The following is a 17,175-nucleotide window of genomic DNA, read 5'->3' on the forward strand; positions in this document are numbered from 1 at the left end:
ATTAGCATCCATAGTGCCCACAGAAGACTTCGCTGCGGGGCCGGTGCATGGACAAATATTTAAAATCAGCGGTGCTCCCGATGGCCACAAAAACTACAAAAAAAGACCGCTAGCGTCTGAAGCCGGCCGACGACAAAATGGCGCCAGACTCCAGTGCGGAGGTGAGTCAGCTGTCCCCAGAGGTGCTTCGGGACAAAACACAGGCTGTTACCCTGGCAATGCAGCCTAGTCTTGACTGGCTCTTGGAACAGCTACAGAAGCTGGACAATACGCTCATGGACGCTGCTAGATGCACCACGGAGTTCGAAATGCGGCCTTCTTCGCCTCCAACATCAAGGCCAGTGGCACATCTTTGATTGTTTGGTGGAGGTGGCTACCTACATCAACATACATCTGCTTCACCCACAAGACCCAACTTGAAGGGGATCGGGGACAGTACAGCTGTGGTCATAATTTTTCTAAGGAAGACAGCAGATGTGCTTAGAGGAGGCCAGCCTAATTCGTTTATCCAGCGGATATAACCTAGTTTAATATGATATATTGTTAGACTGTGTGTATCAGGTTCTGTTATTTCTGTTATCAGGTTCTGTGTGTATCAGGTTCTGTTATTTCACAAATCTGATGTTGTAATTTAATTAGCTTATGGTTTGGGGACATAGATGATGTATGGGTACTGTTGGCTATTTTTTAAGGCATGACTTGGGGCTCGGAGAGGCATCTTCTCATGATCCTACACACCTAAAGGCCCACTTCGGTGGGATCTGCAGATGTGTCTAGTTCGGAGAGGGGGGAGGGGTTGGGGAGGCAGGAGGAGGTAATTGGGGAGGGTGGGGTTATGGATAGGGGCTTTTTTCTACTAGGGTTTTTTGTGAGCATTCACTGGTTCTATTTCCTCTGTAGCAGGAGATGAGTGGATCTTTGGTCACCTTTCTCTGAACCTAGGCTGCGATATGTCCTATCTGATTACTCGCCCTGGGTCTGCCTGGGAGCCCAGGAGGGACTTTTGTTGACTAAGTGGGTATGCCACATGACACGCTTCTCTAGATATCCATGTCTATAGCTACCACATTACACATAATATCCTGGAATATCACCTCCCCTATCAAAAGGACAAAAATTTTGAATCAGTTGAAACGCCACAAAGCAGATATTGTATGTCTCCAAGAAACACACTTGATGGATGTAGAACACTACAAATTAAAGAAATCCTGGGTGGGTGAAGTTTTTTTGCAGCCATTTTCCAAGGGGGCATCCGTGGAAAATCAGGGGCGGGAAACTGCACGGGGACACCAGGAAATTCTTTTTCACTGAAAGGGTGGTTGATCGCTGGAATAGTCTTCCACTTCAGGTTATTGAGGCCAGCAGCGTGCCTGATTTTAAGGCCAAATGGGATAGACACGTGGGATCTATTTACAGAGAAAGGTAGGAGAGGGTCATTGGGGTGGGCAGACTAGATGGGCCGTGGCCCTTATCTGCCGTCTATTTCTATGTTTCTCCACATAAACGGGCAGGAGTAGCAATCCTAATTAAAAAATCCTTGCCACATACTGCGTTCCTAGTGGAACTGGATCCACAGGGCCACTTTGCGCTGCTCCACATTACTGTGGGTACCTACTCTTTCTATCTTGTGAGTATATATGCTCCTGACGTGTACGACCACTCTTTTTTTGAACGCCTGATGGCATTGATGGTGGAGCACACGGAGGACCCTATGTTTTTGGCGGGCGACTATAATCAGGTCCTTGATCCAAGTAGTGACCGCTCTAATCTCAGACCTTTCCCATCGGGGACGGGGACGCGTGGAATTCCCTATCTTTGTTCAGCCTTGGATCTGGTGGATCCATGGCATCTGCTTCATGCTACTGAGAGGGATTATATTCACAGATCCAGAGCGCATGGTACGCTTTCCAGGATTGACTAAATTCTTACCACTAGACACACACTTTTCTGAATATTGACTCGGCAAACATCGGACCCGCGGTCATATCAAATCACTCTTTGATTTGGATAGATGTGAATGTAGGTTTTGGTTTGAGGGGCCCTGCCTGTTGGCGCTTTCCCAGCTATTTGTTCCATGATGCCCATTTTAGAGATTCTTTACAACAAAGGCGGGATGATTTTCTGGAGTTTAATGGGCAGCATTTACAGGACCCAGACTTGTTTTGGAATACAGCTAAAGTAGTTCTTAGGGGGGACTGTATAGCCTATGTTATAGCTAGGAATCGTCGATTATCCAGGGGAATTCTCCATTTGGAGAGAGATCTAGTGGCTGCCAAACGACACTATGCTGATTGTCCATCCCCTACTACTAAGGAAACATTAATTTCAATAGAGACAGCTCTTAACACCCACATACACGAATGCATGATGAAGATGCTATTCTATCAAAAATTTAAATATCATAGATATGGCAATCATGCAGGCAAATTGTTAGCATACCTTACTAAATGGGCGAGAGGACAGTGTTTTATAATGGGGATAAAAGATGGCCCGGGGAGGCTTCACCACAAAACAGCTCAGATTGCAGACCTTTTTCGGTCTTACTTTAAGGATTTCTAGGCGAAGCAGGATCTGGGAGCTGGTTCTCTGATTGGGGACTATCTTGCAGACTCGTGCATGCCCAAGCTCACTGATTTAGAAATAAACTCCCTAAATGCTCCTATTACAACTAGAGAATTGCAACAGGTGATTCAGAATCAGAGGAATTCTGGACCCGATGGCTTTACAGCCAAATTTTATAAATTGCTGTCCTCTCAGATTAGCACACCCTTGTGAGACTATTTTACACAAGTTATAACACGAGGGAGCTTTCTCCCGGGTGCTAATGAGGCCTTGATCACACTGATTTTGAAACCTGATAAAGAGGCGACTTCTATCGCCCTATATCGCTCCTTAATATAGACCTCAAAATTTTGGCCAAGATTTTGGCAGACCCCCTGTCTCTCTTTCTCCCAAAAATCATAAGGTCAGAACAGGTGGGCTTTGTGAAGGGAAGACAGTCGGTACAAAATGTTTGCAAGGTGCTTTTAACAATGGCCCATGCTCAAGTGCATGACATTCCAATGTTATTAGTCAGTCTAGATGCAGCCCGTGCTTTTGATCAAGTTGACTGGACATATCTGTTTGGTGTACTAGACTATTTGGGGGTGACGGGATAGTATGCTCAAGTGTGACAGACTCTTTATGCATACCGGTGGTGCGTTTATTAATCAATGACACGATAACTGAGAGCTTTCCGATAGAACGTGGAACGTGACAGGACTGCCCACTGTCCCCGCTCCTTTTTCTGCTCTATCTATAGCCTTTTTTAGGAACGATAGTGAGGGATCCTGAGGTGACAGGGATAGCATTTGCAGAACATACGGTAAAGGAATTGGACTTTGACGATGATTTAATTTTCACTTTGACTCAGCCTCATTCTTCCCTACCTCATCTCCTGCAATCCCTGGAAGAATTTCGGTTCTATTCAGGATTCACGCTAAATTACCACAAATCCAAGGCCTTAGCTATTCCAGCTTCTCTCCAGGATACCTGGGAGGGAGGGTTTCCCTTTTCTTGGGCCCCAACAGCGATAAAATATTTAGATGTGTGGTTACCTCGCGATCTGTCTACTCTATATGCTTGCAATGTGTCCCCGTTACTGGAAGAAACAAGGCAACAGCTCAAACTTTGGAAACTTTTCCCATTATCAGTGGCAGGACGTGTGGCCTTGTATAATATGGTGCTCTTCCCAAAATGGCTATACCGATTTCAGGTTTTACCACTGTTGTTAGCCCATGCCCACCATATCCAACTCTCTAGAGTATTACAACACTATATCTGGGGGGGGGGGGCAAGAGACTTCATATGACCTTTGTGTGGATGTGTCTACCCAGGGAGAGGGGGGGGGGGTTATGGACTTCTGAACATTCGCTGGTAAGCGTTGGCCTGCCAGATGAGACACATTAATGATTGGTTTAGAGGTACATCCTATTTTTCTGCCACCCAGGTGGAGCTGTCAGTGTTAACTCCCTATCATATTAACTACTTGTTACACGTATCAGCCCGACTCTCCGCTCCGTGGTGGGAAAGTACCCTATATCTGCACCTGTGAGGCGGACGTGGCGATGGGTTGCGATTGTGGTTGTTTAAAATTGTCCCATGTGATTTCTCCATACCTTCCGATTCAGGGCAATTGTGATTTTGTTCCAGGGTTGCAGGACTCCTCTTTTCAAAGGTGGGCATCCCAAGGACTACAATATATTTTCCAACTGTATACTGAGGAGGGGACTTTTGCCTCCTTTCATTCCTTGCAACACAAATTTGGACTTCCAGAGATTGACATGTTTGCCTACTTTCAAATCCGCCATTCCTTGCCGGCTTGTCTCTTAACGGAGGACTGCCGAGAAGCACTTTCTGAGATGTTCAGTCTTTCTGCTCAAAAACTGATTCCCTTACGATTTCACCATGTTGGATTACGAGACATTCAACCGGCATCAATTTGGAGATTTTAGCAGCTACCTGAGCGGAGGATCTTCAGTGTGCGCTTACAGCTTCACAGGTGCAACAGTTATTGAAGAACTTGAGGAAGTTGTCCTCTAATATACTGCATTGGGAACTTCAGCTTAAGTTCCTTCTCCGGTTCTATATTCCACCTCTGAGAGCATACCGGATGGGCATTACTCCAGCTCATAACTGTCCTAAATGTGCACGGGCTCATGCCATGCTGGGCCATATGTTTTGGACCTGCCTGCGTATTATGCAATTTTGGAACTGTTTGGGTCATTACACTACCTCCTTATGGGGCAGACGATGGTCGCCTATGCCCAGAGCACCTTTTGGATTTTAACAGTTAACATCTCCTAAACCTAAAGGATTGATGGGATTTGAGGCTAGAGTGATGCTACTGGGCAAAAAAGCCATTTTGACCAATTGGTTGTCTACTGAACCACCGACCTATAGTCAATGGAGATCATTTGATGATCATTCAAGCCTCTTTGGAATGTAGGCACTTTGCACCCCTTGACAGGGGTCCAGGCCTTCGCTTCCAGGCGATTTGGGAACACTTCTGGATGGATCTCACTCCTATATCGATGACAGGTCTTATGTAGAGGTTAACTAGGAGGTGGGATAGAAGGGCGCCTTGGGAAACACCATATTTGATAGGTTTGTGGTCAGATTTGTGTGGCTCTAGTAGAACTGTTTGGGTTCTTTTGTGAAGGAAGGAGGTGAACCACTGGAGGGCAAAATCCTGATTCTGAGGTCACAGAGTCTGGATAAGAGGAGGTGGTGGTCGACAGTGTCAAAGGCAGCACTGAGGTCTAGTAGGACCAGAAAGGCATCGCTGCCTTTGTCGAGTTTCGACCATCTGTCATCTATGATATCCAGGAGTACTGACTCTGTGCTGTGGCCTGTTCAGAAGCCAGATTGTGCGGGGGACAGGGCAGCTTGTTCTTCTATGAAAGGGTGTAATCGGTGGAGCACTATTCATTCAAGGCGTTTGGAGACAAATGGGAGGCTGGAGACTGGCCGGCAGATTGTGAGCCCACCCAGGACAGAAAGGGAAAATGCTTGAGTATCTGAATGTAAAACTGCTTAGACAATCTCCATTGATAGGCAGTATATAAATAACAAATAAATTTAGAAAATTAAAATTTTTATATACTACACAATACTGATATTACAACTATTCAACTCAATTTACATCACTATATTCTATGGATGTTCCATGCAAGAAAAATTGTTAGTTTTTTTTTCACAATTTTTACCTGGGTTTTTTTTTTTTTGAGGGGGGGTGCTTTTTAATTTGTTTCACACAATTGTTTTAACAGAATTTTTAGTGCATGCTAAATTGATTTAAGGCACATTAACCAACAAATTAAGGTGCATATTAAATCAATTTAGCACACACTAAAAATTTTAAGGTACATTTTTGAATGCACACCCTGGTTTTAATTTGTAAATGTAGTAAAATATTAGAGTGTGATGCATGGTCTCCAGCCCAAGACCAGCACTGCATATGGGGAAAATCTGAGTAGTTGGGAAAAAGGCTCACAATGCCAGACCCAGTCCCATTTTTAACCGTGTTGGAATTATAAAAAGCAGAAAATCTGCCGAATCATAAAACATGAAGGAAAATCTTGTACCTGCAATTCTATGTGCTATTTCTATCCAAAATGATCTGTGACTATAAATCAGAGCAGAAGTCAAATGAGCCCCACCAAGGATGAGACCTGGTCCATTTTTCCCCAATCACGATAAATGTAAATGTTAAAAGTGGCAATGAGAAGCTGTTCTTACCTCCAGTGCCTCCATAGCAAGCCCCGGAGGGTTGTGATAGTGGATTTTTTTGGGGTATCGAGCAGCTTCTTCGTGCAGATAGTGTCCTGCCTGCTTATAGTGCTGCAGGTAGACAGAAGGACTCTGTTTCTGCTTCTCAGCTATTTTCCCCAGCATGTAATGAATGAGCCACTCCTCCTCATCACCATCACCTTCACAGTGGGATGCTGCAATGAAGCACTGTTTAGCTGTCTCCAGCATGCTATCACGACGCTCCTCCATCTACAAAAAGAAGAAACCACCCAAGCCCCTCAACAGTCACCTTCACTTAAAACTTAAGAATCTTCATCTTCATCTGTGATTAGCACTGAGTTAGTGTTACTCTTGGATAGCAACAGTTTCTGCCTTGGTACTCTCCCACAAAATCCCATTTTTGCTCAGTCTCTTTCTTATTATGGAGTAATGAACACTGACCTTAACTGAAGCTAGAGAAGTCTGCAAGTCTGGGATGTTTTGTACTTCCTGGATGAATTGTTACTGCAACCCTTAAGAAATTTTGGGAGGCTATCAACTCTTTGGAAGATTCACCATTTGGAGATAATGGCTCTCACTGTGGTTCAGTGGAGTCCCAGAACTTTGGAAACGTAATTCTTTCCAGGCCAATATAGTTCGTAAATTTTTATTGTCTTCTGGATTTCCCTTTGATCAAGGCATAGTAAGTACCCTGTAGAAACTTTGTGGTGATTATTTCACTATCATGGTAATGTTTGATATACAGTGAGGTTTAGATTCAACAGGGCTGGCTGAAATCAAGCCTTGTTGTGTTCCATCAGCCAAATTTAATTATCAACTGGTTGATTAATTAATGAGGCAGTTACTTTTTCCACAGGGGTTGATAACTTTGGGACCTTTTTACTGAAGGGCATTAAGCCCTTAATGTATGGTTAGTGCACATTAACAGGCAACTGGAGAATGCGTTAAAGTGTTTTCTAGTATTTTGCCTGTTTGCACGCATTACCTATTTTTTAAACACATTTTTTGGAGGGCATGTGTCATGGGCAGAGAGTGAGCATTCCCACATAACCCAGCTAGTGCATTAGGATTAGTGCACACTAACTGGATAACTGAAAGTTAATGCAGGAGCACTTAGGCCCAGATTCCATACACGGCGCCTAAAGTTAGGCACCTAGCTTACTTTTCTTAATTAGTTTAATCAGTGTTGTTAATTGAAAAAAGCCATTAAAAAGCAATTTAAAAGTTATTAAAAATAGTGAGCTGGTTGGCACCTACCACTTCAGGGTAGGCATCTACTCCGAACCACCTACCAGAAAGTAGGTGTGGTTAGGGGTGAATTTTGAGTGTGGTTTGACTCAGGCACCCTCATTTAGGCCAGGAAAACTCTGGCGTAAATGGAGTGCGCCTAAGGGTTTCAACGCCTACCAGTGCCTAAGACTGCTTAGGTGCCACTAGGCATGATTTTATAAACGGCACCTAGTGGATGATGGACAATTTTGCTCAAAGGCGTATAGAATTAGGTGCCGTTTATAGAATCAGAGCCTTAATGCCCCCTATTAGGAGGCAGAAGTGTTCCCATATTAATATTTTGCAGGTACCAGGCACTAATGGGAATATTAGTGCATGACCTGCAAATACAAAATAAAAAGTCCCTCAAAATTGCCATAATAACTCTGGAGTCAGTGTGCAGAAATATCCCATGTTAAAATGTATTCAGCCCAGATTTCACTGAACTTTTGTACAGCAACTCCTTTGTTCCTTAACAGTGCTTAAATTATCACGCCATTTATTTATGTGCTTACTCGGATTCCCTTTGTCCAATATTGTATTTTGTTTAAAAATCACAAACTATTCAGTGTAACAAACTCCAATAGGGAAAAGATATCCAATAGGGAAAATCAGAAGGAAGCAGAAACTTTTTCATATTGCTGTAAATAAATGAACAAACAATGCATGTAAAAAGTGCTTCTAAAATCTACATTACCACTACTGCAAAAATTATACTGGCTTCCTGTTGTATAATGCATAAGAGTTAAGATCCTACTTTTTGTGCACAAAGCACTTAACAGTGAAGTCCCTGATGCAATGGCATCATTGTTAAAAATAGTGAGCTGATTTAAGGTCAACGAATCAATATTGGATGCATCAAGATTTAAACAAGTTCAGCTCTGCGAGTCTCATGAACGGGCTCTTTCTGTTGAGGCCAATACTCTGAAATGCATTGCCTGTAAACTTGTGACTGATCCCTAATACAAACTGAATTTATGAAGTTTAACATCTATTTGGCTTTCCCCAGTGTTTAGGTTATGTGTAAACAAAATAATCTGTGATCAATCTTAACATTATTTTGTTTATCAAATTTGTAATATTGCATTTTACTGTGCATGTTTGGTTGTAACCCACTGAGTTTATTTGATACAGAAGGCTATAAATTTTAATAAACTAAACCTTTCAGTTAAAGTCTCTTCAGCAGACTTCTACTTTGTGAGATTCACATGGCACAAAGCTAAAAGTATTTTGGAAAGAGAAGTTCAGAGTAGAACAATTTGTACAATGAACATGTACATAAATACATCACTATGATGTGTTTTATAAAATGAACACCAATACAACAGTCACTGCAAAATCTATGCCATTTAGTACTGATTACAGTTGATTCTTCTTGTCTGTTTGTTGGTATATATAATGAACACAATTTAAACATAAAGCACCCTTTGCTTTAAGTGCTTGAAAAAAAAAAAGGGTGTTTTCAATAAAGGACCTGAGCAGTGCAATACATTATTCAATGAGGAAATGAACATCAGAAATAAAAGAAAACAGAGTAGGGAACTGGGTAGGTGAAAACAAGGAAACATCTATTCTGTAGCTGATCCTCTCACTTCAACACTAAACAGTACTTCTTGCAAGACTTGCATCAGTATCTCAACATCAACGTAGCTGTGCATGTGCCCCTCACCTGCTGAACCACCTCTGCTGGGAGTTCCATTTTCCACTGCTTCAGCTGGCGAGAGGCAAAGGAATGCAATGCATAAGACATGGTTCCATATTCAATCCAGAGAGACAAGTTGGAGCTGTCAATTTCTAGGGCACGTTTGAAGCAGCTGAGGACAGGGGTAGAGTGCTTCCATATCAAACCATCACTCTTCAGCTCATTAGAGTTTAGCTTGTCCTGGATCCGACTTGCTCTGGCTAAAGCCATGCCAGCCCACGAATCAAACCTGGGCATATAAAGCACATCCAATAATTCCTCTAGCAAGTGACAAACTACATGCTTAAGACACAACATATCAGCCCTAGAATCAGTCCAGGGCAGTACTGTGAATATATGCTACAGTAGTGACACTCAACTTCTGCCACTCTGTCAGACATTAACACTGCACACAACAATACACTCAATAAATATGCCAAAAATCCTATAATAGTAACAACAAAGAGGCACAACCAGTCACAACAGGGTTTGGATGGGGGACGCTCAGAATAAGTAATAGTACTAGCCTGAAGCAACTCCACTGAAGAAGTAAAGGGCGCTCTCAGTGTGAACCATCAGCAATGGGAGCAAAAGCTCCGATGCTTCACTTCCGGGCTGAGGCGGGAAGCCTCCACCACCACACCATCATTGAGCCCCCTATGTGTATGTAATAATAAAAACACCTACAATAAGGCCCTAAATAAATAATATAATCCAAACAAACCCGTGAGCAATTTAAACTCAAACGGTGGAGATACAAACTGAGCGACCCCCACACAAACCCTGCCAGCCGAAACCCGCCAAGCTAACTACAAAGCAATATCAAGTCCTAATTAATGATATACAGACCAAATTAACCACTGATCCCAATACATCTCCACTGTTTGCTCAATGTTTGCCTGATTTACAGGCGTTTCATGAACAATATCGTAGCAAGATCTAACAGGGGAAAATCAATAAATTTCATAGGGATGCGGAGGACTACGCATCCGGGTATGTGTATGCTTGGATGCAGCCCCAGGGGTCTTCCTCTTCCGCTGCAGCACAGCAGGTTAACACCTACCCCACTTACCCGTCGGAGGATAGTTCCTCCAACAGTGATTCCAGTGGACGCAGTTCTTATATGGGGTCAGCGCGTTTTTTAGGTCGGGGATCCAGAAGAGGTCCAAGAAGACGGTCTCGGGGCCGCAGGGGCTACCCGGACCGCAATATAGTGCAAAATATCCCAGTGACCCGCTCGCAGGTAGCGAGGGGTCCCTAGTGGTCAACATATCAGGGGTTCCTCTTTCTGAAGCACAGACTCAATTATTAGAGAAGGGGCTTTCGTTCGTTCCTACCACTGCTTTAGATTTGTTCACCGCTCACCGGGATATGGCACGGTTTGTCCGGGGCCTCCAGATCAAGCTGTTTTTCTCTACTCAGGAGGGCTCCCGGGATGATTCCCTTTTTAGGGTTAAATCCCATTGGATCCCCCCGGGGCCGATTGATGCTCACATCAAAGTATTCCGGGACCTGGTCCTACGTGACATAGACCAGCTCCCGAATGCATGCTCTACTCATCATTATGTCAACATTACTAAGGGCCAACGGCTTGCTCTGGAGGCTCTCAAGAACGCCCCTGACTTGGATATTAAACCCGCCGATAAGGGCGGGGCGGTGGTTGTTCAGTCCACTGCCCAATATGATGCCCAGGTGGCGGCTCATATTTCCAACGCGGACTGGTATACTAAACTGGAGAGGGATCCCTCTCCCGGTTTGCGTATGGAAATAGCAAACTTGGTTCAGGAGGCGCTCTTGGATAATATCATTACTCAATCCGAAGCCAGATATCTATCCCAAACTCCCAGTCGCAGCCCTCGCTTCTACACGGTACCCAAAATTCATAAAACACTTTCCAACCCTCCGGGTAGGCCTATAGTCTCCCTTTGTGGGACCATTCTTGAGCCCTTGTCCAAAATGGTCGATTACTTCCTGAAACCCAGGGTTGCCCAGGCACGTTCCTTTGTATTGGATACCACCAATTTTTTGAATAAAATTGAGTCCATTCAGGTCCAACACACCGACCTTTTGGTTACTATGGATTTGGAAGCCTTATATTGCAATATCCCTCAGACTGAGGCCCTGAAGATTGTGGAACAACAGTTATCTGAAGGGCTTTTCCATCATCGTATAACCAAGGTTTTTCTAATGCAATTGGCTACCTTGGTTTTACAGCGGAATTTCTTCGAAGTAAGAGGGGAATTTTATCTGCAGACCCACGGGGTTGCCATGGGGACGGCCATGGCCCCTAGTGTGGCCAACCTCTATGTTACGAATTTCGAAGAACAGCTGTTATATCCATCTATGTGGATGTCGGATATTGGTACATGGCTCCGGTACATCGACGATGTGTTCCTGGTGTGGACTGGTACCAAGGCCAGATTTGATGAATTCCTTACCTGGTTGAATACTTTGGATAGACACTTGAAGTTCACCGCTACGGTGGATGGTGCCAGGGTCACCTATTTGGACACTATGGTCAGCAAGTCCGGTGGGCATTTGGTCACTACGGTCTTTCGGAAAGTTACCGATCGTACCTCATATCTTCATTTCACCAGCTGTCATCCTGCCAGGCTGCGTCAATCCGTGCCTGTGGGGCAATTTCTCAGGATCCGCCGTATATGCTCCTCACTAGGGGAGTTCAGAACTCAGGCCAAGCTGTTATGGCAGCGCTTTAAGGCACGCGGTTATCCAGACTGGACCATCAAGAGAGCCTACCGCAGAGCTCGTTATGCCAACCCTGAGCTTCTGCGGGCTCCTGCCATTAGGCCGCCCATGGAACAGCAGGTGTGCGTTATTTCATTTTCTGACCAAGCTCACCAGGTAGCCGGTATTGTGAGAAAGCACTGGCATGTTTTGGACCATCATTCCATTTTTAACCAGGCTCCGTGCATTGCTTTCTCTCGTCCAAAAAATCTGAAGGAATTGTTATCTACTAAAGGCCGAGTTGTCACCGGGGGGAGGCATGGTCCATGTGGCCATTGTGACATGTGTGCGTCTTCTTTATCCATTTCTCAATGGCAACATCCTCGGACGCAGCGCATTTACCATCTTAGATCCCAAACGTCCTGTGATTCTGTTTGGGTGGTATATATTATCATCTGTCCTTGTGCGCTTCACTATGTGGGGCGCACGAGTAGAAAGATCAGGACAAGACTTCAAGAACACAGGAGTCGGATCAGAACGGCATCTTTAGCCGCCCCTCTGGTGCCTCATTGTTTGGAAGTTGGCCATCAGTTTACTGATCTTACATGGTTCGTGCTGGAGCAAATTCCCTGGGACTTCAGGGGGGATAAACAATTCCAGTTAAATCTTAGGGAGCAATATTGGATTTTCCAACTTCAAGCTGTTGTTCCCCATGGCCTTAATGAAAGTGTGGAGTGGAACACCATCATATAGGGTTCCCGTCCACCCTTTCTGGGTGCCGTGTTTTCGAGTAGGTTTTCTGTGCTGGGTAGTTTTTTGCATGTTTGGGTGAGAATTCTGTATGGAACTTGCTGTTTTCTCTTTTCAGTCTTGGGGCTTTTTTCTTTTTTTCTTTTTCTTTGTCCCGCCCCTGTATGAGTGATTTAGGACGCGCAGCGCGTCCTGTATGATTGGTTGGGTTGTGTGTGACGTAATTCCTGGTCCGCCTTTTAAGCGCGGGTGCTCTCCCGCCCGGTCACCCCTCCCTCCAGCCGTCCCGCTTCGTTTTCGGTTTTTTTCATTTTTTGTTTTTTGGTTTGTGGTCGGGGGCTTGGTTCCTGAAGAAGGGCTCCTCCCCGAAACCAGCTTGGTTGAACTTCGGCTCCTGGCGCTTTCATTGTGGCAGTTTGGTTTGATAAGTATAATTTTGATTTAGTTTAATTAGGACTTGATATTGCTTTGTAGTTAGCTTGGCGGGTTTCGGCTGGCAGGGTTTGTGTGGGGGTCGCTCAGTTTGTATCTCCACCGTTTGAGTTTAAATTGCTCACGGGTTTGTTTGGATTATATTATTTATTTAGGGCCTTATTGTAGGTGTTTTCATTATTACATACACATAGGGGGCTCAATGATGGTGTGGTGGTGGAGGCTTCCCGCCTCAGCCCGGAAGTGAAGCATCGGAGCTTTTGCTCCCATTGCTGATGGTTCACACTGAGAGCGCCCTTTACTTCTTCAGTGGAGTTGCTTCAGGCTAGTACTATTACTTATTCTGAGCGTCCCCCATCCAAACCCTGTTGTGACTGGTTGTGCCTCTTTGTTGTTACTAGACATTAACACTGAGCAGAGTCTCAAAAGATCAATTTTTTTTCTGTTAAGCTTTCAAACTAGATATGTGTTACATTTTTAAAAATGTTTTAAAACATCTGTACTGAAAAAGGGCTGTACCGAGAACTCATATACCTGAACATAAGTCACCCTGAGTAATAAATCCAAACCCCTAAAGAGTCATACACAGCTCCCAAGCAATGTTCCCTCTAATTTTTCATAGGCTGTGTGTGCAAAAAATGTCATCTGTGCGCATTTTAAAGAAAAACTAAATTTGTGTGCGCTATAAAAATGATTGCCAGAGGGCCCGGAGTTCAGTTATGGGCATGTCTTTGAGTTTAGTCTGAATTAACGAAAACATAATGTAATTTTAGTTACACTTTATGTAACATAAAGTCTCATTTCAATAAACATAAATTATGTTTTATTGAAATGTTTCATTGAGCGCTACCTATAAATAAGGTATCATTGTACTTTATACTTAAAATTTAGAAAATAACAGCAATTTAGTTTTCAAAGTTTTTCCCTGCGATCTTTCATATTTATCCAGTCCGAATAAATTCCGTCAAGATCTGTTGAGCCTCCATCTTGAAGGTGATTCTTAACATGCATCAGCATTTCCAAATGCTCTAAATGTAAACGATTCCTTTGTTTAGTCTTCAAATTGTTCATTAGACTAAAACCACGCTCACAATCTGAACTAATGTTTTTATAATATGACTTCTTTTTTAGGTAACACTTTCACTTTGAAAAAATTAATAGTTGGCTGTTATTTGGGTCATGCTATAGAATCAAGCATAGAAAAAGCAGCACTGCCCCTGAGAAAACAGCGATGTGAAACGGTTAAGCTACTGTCGGGCTAAGCAAGTTAAGTGCTCTTTCTTTATATACATGTAGTGCGCTAAGTCATCTTTGAATGCACATGAATGCACTAAATAAACATAAAAATTTAGAACAGTACACTAGGGACCAATGATAAATACACTACCATAGTAAGGACATGAAAATACCGAAATAATGTCTTGGGTGTATGAGGTCCATTGTACTTATGAAAACCTAGTAACAGCTTTTGAGGCTGTATTATATGTGTTTACTCTCTGTTAGTATTAGTGTTAGGCCATCTAGGTAAGACGCTGTTAGGGTATACTTACATTTGATCCCTTGCCTCCTTGGATGTGTGTTCTGTGGATGTCCCAGGGATCAGCCGATGTGTTTGGACACCCTGGAGGTGTCCGCGGTACTTTTTTCAGTCAGTTGCACCAGAAGGTATGGAAAAAATAGGGGAGCTGAAATGTTGAAAGTGAGCTTTGACGAATTGATCTGCTGCTACGTAATGTGGGATCATTTTTCACTGGGTGCGGCTTCTGTTGATGCCATGGGGTAAGCTCATTTGAGTAGTTTCCCTGCTGGCATCCGTGTGGAATCCCAGCACCATTATGGTTAGTAAGCATAATGCAGAGTGAGTGTATAAAGTAATTCTACTGGTGAGAGCATACAGAAACTCTGTGGGTTAGTGTTGCGTTGTGAATATGATTAACTTTTTATTTCACTTTGTTCAATATCTGATTATGTATTCCCTATATGTCGTAGATAGCAATGGTATGCAAACATGTCGGATCCCCTAATGAAGTTACAGGTGAAACAGATAAATGTTTGGGACATTATTATTTCAATGTTAAAGAGTGCATAATTGACAAAATTTGGTTGGTTGGTTTGATGGTTTATGAAATGTGTTTTGTGTTATGAACAATTGTAGAATTTAGGAGAAGGTTTTTCAGACCTATGATTGAGATTGGTCCATAATATGGGTGGTAAGAGTGTCTTTGTTCAGGACACAGTGGTGACCCCTGGATCTCTGATGTCTTTTCTTCCTCCTTATAAGTGAGCAGAGTTACCAGTTGTTCTTGGTTTGTAGGAGTTAATATCAAAAGACATACCAGCATGAATATATAATGTAGACGCAAGAGAATGGTATGTTCAGATATTATACAGAGCTTACTGTATACAATCCCAACTCTATAAAGCAGGACAATTTCACACTAACGGGTGCTAAAAATCTAAAGTGTCTAAGGAGTGTTTTTTTTACCACTATTTTTGGAGTTGTTTGATTGTTCAAAATTTCTAGTGGGAAGTGAGGGAATATTTGTTTCAGTTGATAAGGCAATAAATTCACATTTCCACAGAAGCCTTAGTGTTGGACCTTCCTGGTACATTCAATATAATGGAGAAAAAGCCCAAATCTATTATCTTGGAAGTTGAGCCTGTTGGGGAGAAAATGTGTTTTAAAAGCTTGGACTTCATCTAATTCACCCTCCTTTTAGCAATGGAGATTGCAGATTTATTGGTTGGTGTAATGGGAGACAAGATAAGCTCTCCCTACCTGAAAATGGACAAAACAGTTCCTGTTGATATGCGAACCTTACCTACAGGCCCTCCCGCAGAGGCTAGAAGTCTGATCTTAAATAAGATGCAAGAAAAGTTTATTAGAAGAGAGCATGAACCTACCAGTGGGACTCAATGAAGTACTTTGAGAGTCTGTTTAAGGGGATGAAGGTGGGAGGGTTAGAAGGGGTAGGGATATTAGAAGGAAAGATAGATATCTATTAGAGAGGGAAGATCATAAGAACTAAGACCTTCCTTCTCAGAGAATCAAAGTGGTATTTTTTTTTTTTTTTTTAATCTTTATTCATTTTCAAACTTTCATCAAGTGTACAAATATCAACAGTAACATAGTTAACATCACTTGATATTCTTATTATTATTTCTTAAAATACAAATATGTAACCCTCATCCCTCCCATCAGACTCATCAATAATTTCTAAAATGAACAATAAAATATAATACCCTCCCCCCTCCCTACAATAACTGGTGTATACTTCAATAGAAAAATGGCGTATTTTTAAAGGTGGTATTTTTTTTAATTTTGGGAGGATAGGTAGGTCTTAATTTCTATGATGTAAAGACTCATCTGGTATATTACATTACATTAGAGATTTCTATTCCACCATTGCCTTGAGGTTCAAGGCAGATTAGAAAAGAATTACAAAAAAGGTATTACATGACGAAGATAAATGGTAATTTCTAGAGGAGATACGGAGTAGATGAGGTTGCTTTGGAGAATCGGGAAGGTATTAGGGAGTGGTATTGGGAAGTGGGAACGAGCTAGCGGTATTAAGTCATTTGCAGGAATTTCTTGAAGAGTAGAGTCTTTATTTCTTTTCTGAATGTTTTATAGTTCGACTCAGAACTCCACCTACTAAAAAGGCATTGCAGACAACTTGAAAGATCTTGGAGAAAAAAGAGAAATGACCAAACCAAATCCGCTTGGAGAACCCAAATCAAACTATATAACAACAAACTTAAGGAAAAGCGCAAAACATACTACACTAAACTAATTGGCACAAACAACCCCGACACAAAAACACTCTTCAACTTAGTAAAAAAACTTACAGACACAAACCCATACCTTGCCACTCAAGGCAACAAAACTCCAACAGCTTCCCAACTAGCTGACCATTTCAAACTCAAGATCATCAAAATCAGAACTACCTTCAACAACTCAACTACCATACTCAACGAGTTAATAACTACCCCCACAACAGAAGAAGCCATAACAGCAGACAGAACATGGACCACCTTCCCAACTCTACAATGGCCTGAACTGAACC

General features: G+C 42.8%; 1 protein-coding gene across 6 annotated transcripts in view; it reads right to left on the reverse strand.

Annotated features, from left to right (window-relative positions):
• Positions 1–17,175, reverse strand: part of CABIN1 (calcineurin binding protein 1) — a 223,083-nt gene that overhangs the window by 120,015 nt on the left and 85,893 nt on the right. For 5 of the 6 annotated variants that reach the window (XM_033954800.1, XM_033954802.1, XM_033954798.1 and 2 more), the window contains exons 23-24: positions 9,230–9,491; positions 6,280–6,540 (exon numbers count right to left, since the gene is read on the reverse strand). In XM_033954800.1, coding sequence (XP_033810691.1) covers positions 6,280–6,540; positions 9,230–9,491 — 523 coding nt within the window. The remainder of the gene's footprint in view (positions 1–6,279; positions 6,541–9,229; positions 9,492–17,175) is intronic. The other variant, XM_033954803.1, reaches the window with a different exon arrangement.

Source organism: Geotrypetes seraphini, chromosome 8 (assembly GCF_902459505.1).
Source record: "Geotrypetes seraphini chromosome 8, aGeoSer1.1, whole genome shotgun sequence".
In the NCBI taxonomy this organism is placed as follows: Eukaryota; Metazoa; Chordata; class Amphibia; order Gymnophiona; family Dermophiidae; genus Geotrypetes; species Geotrypetes seraphini.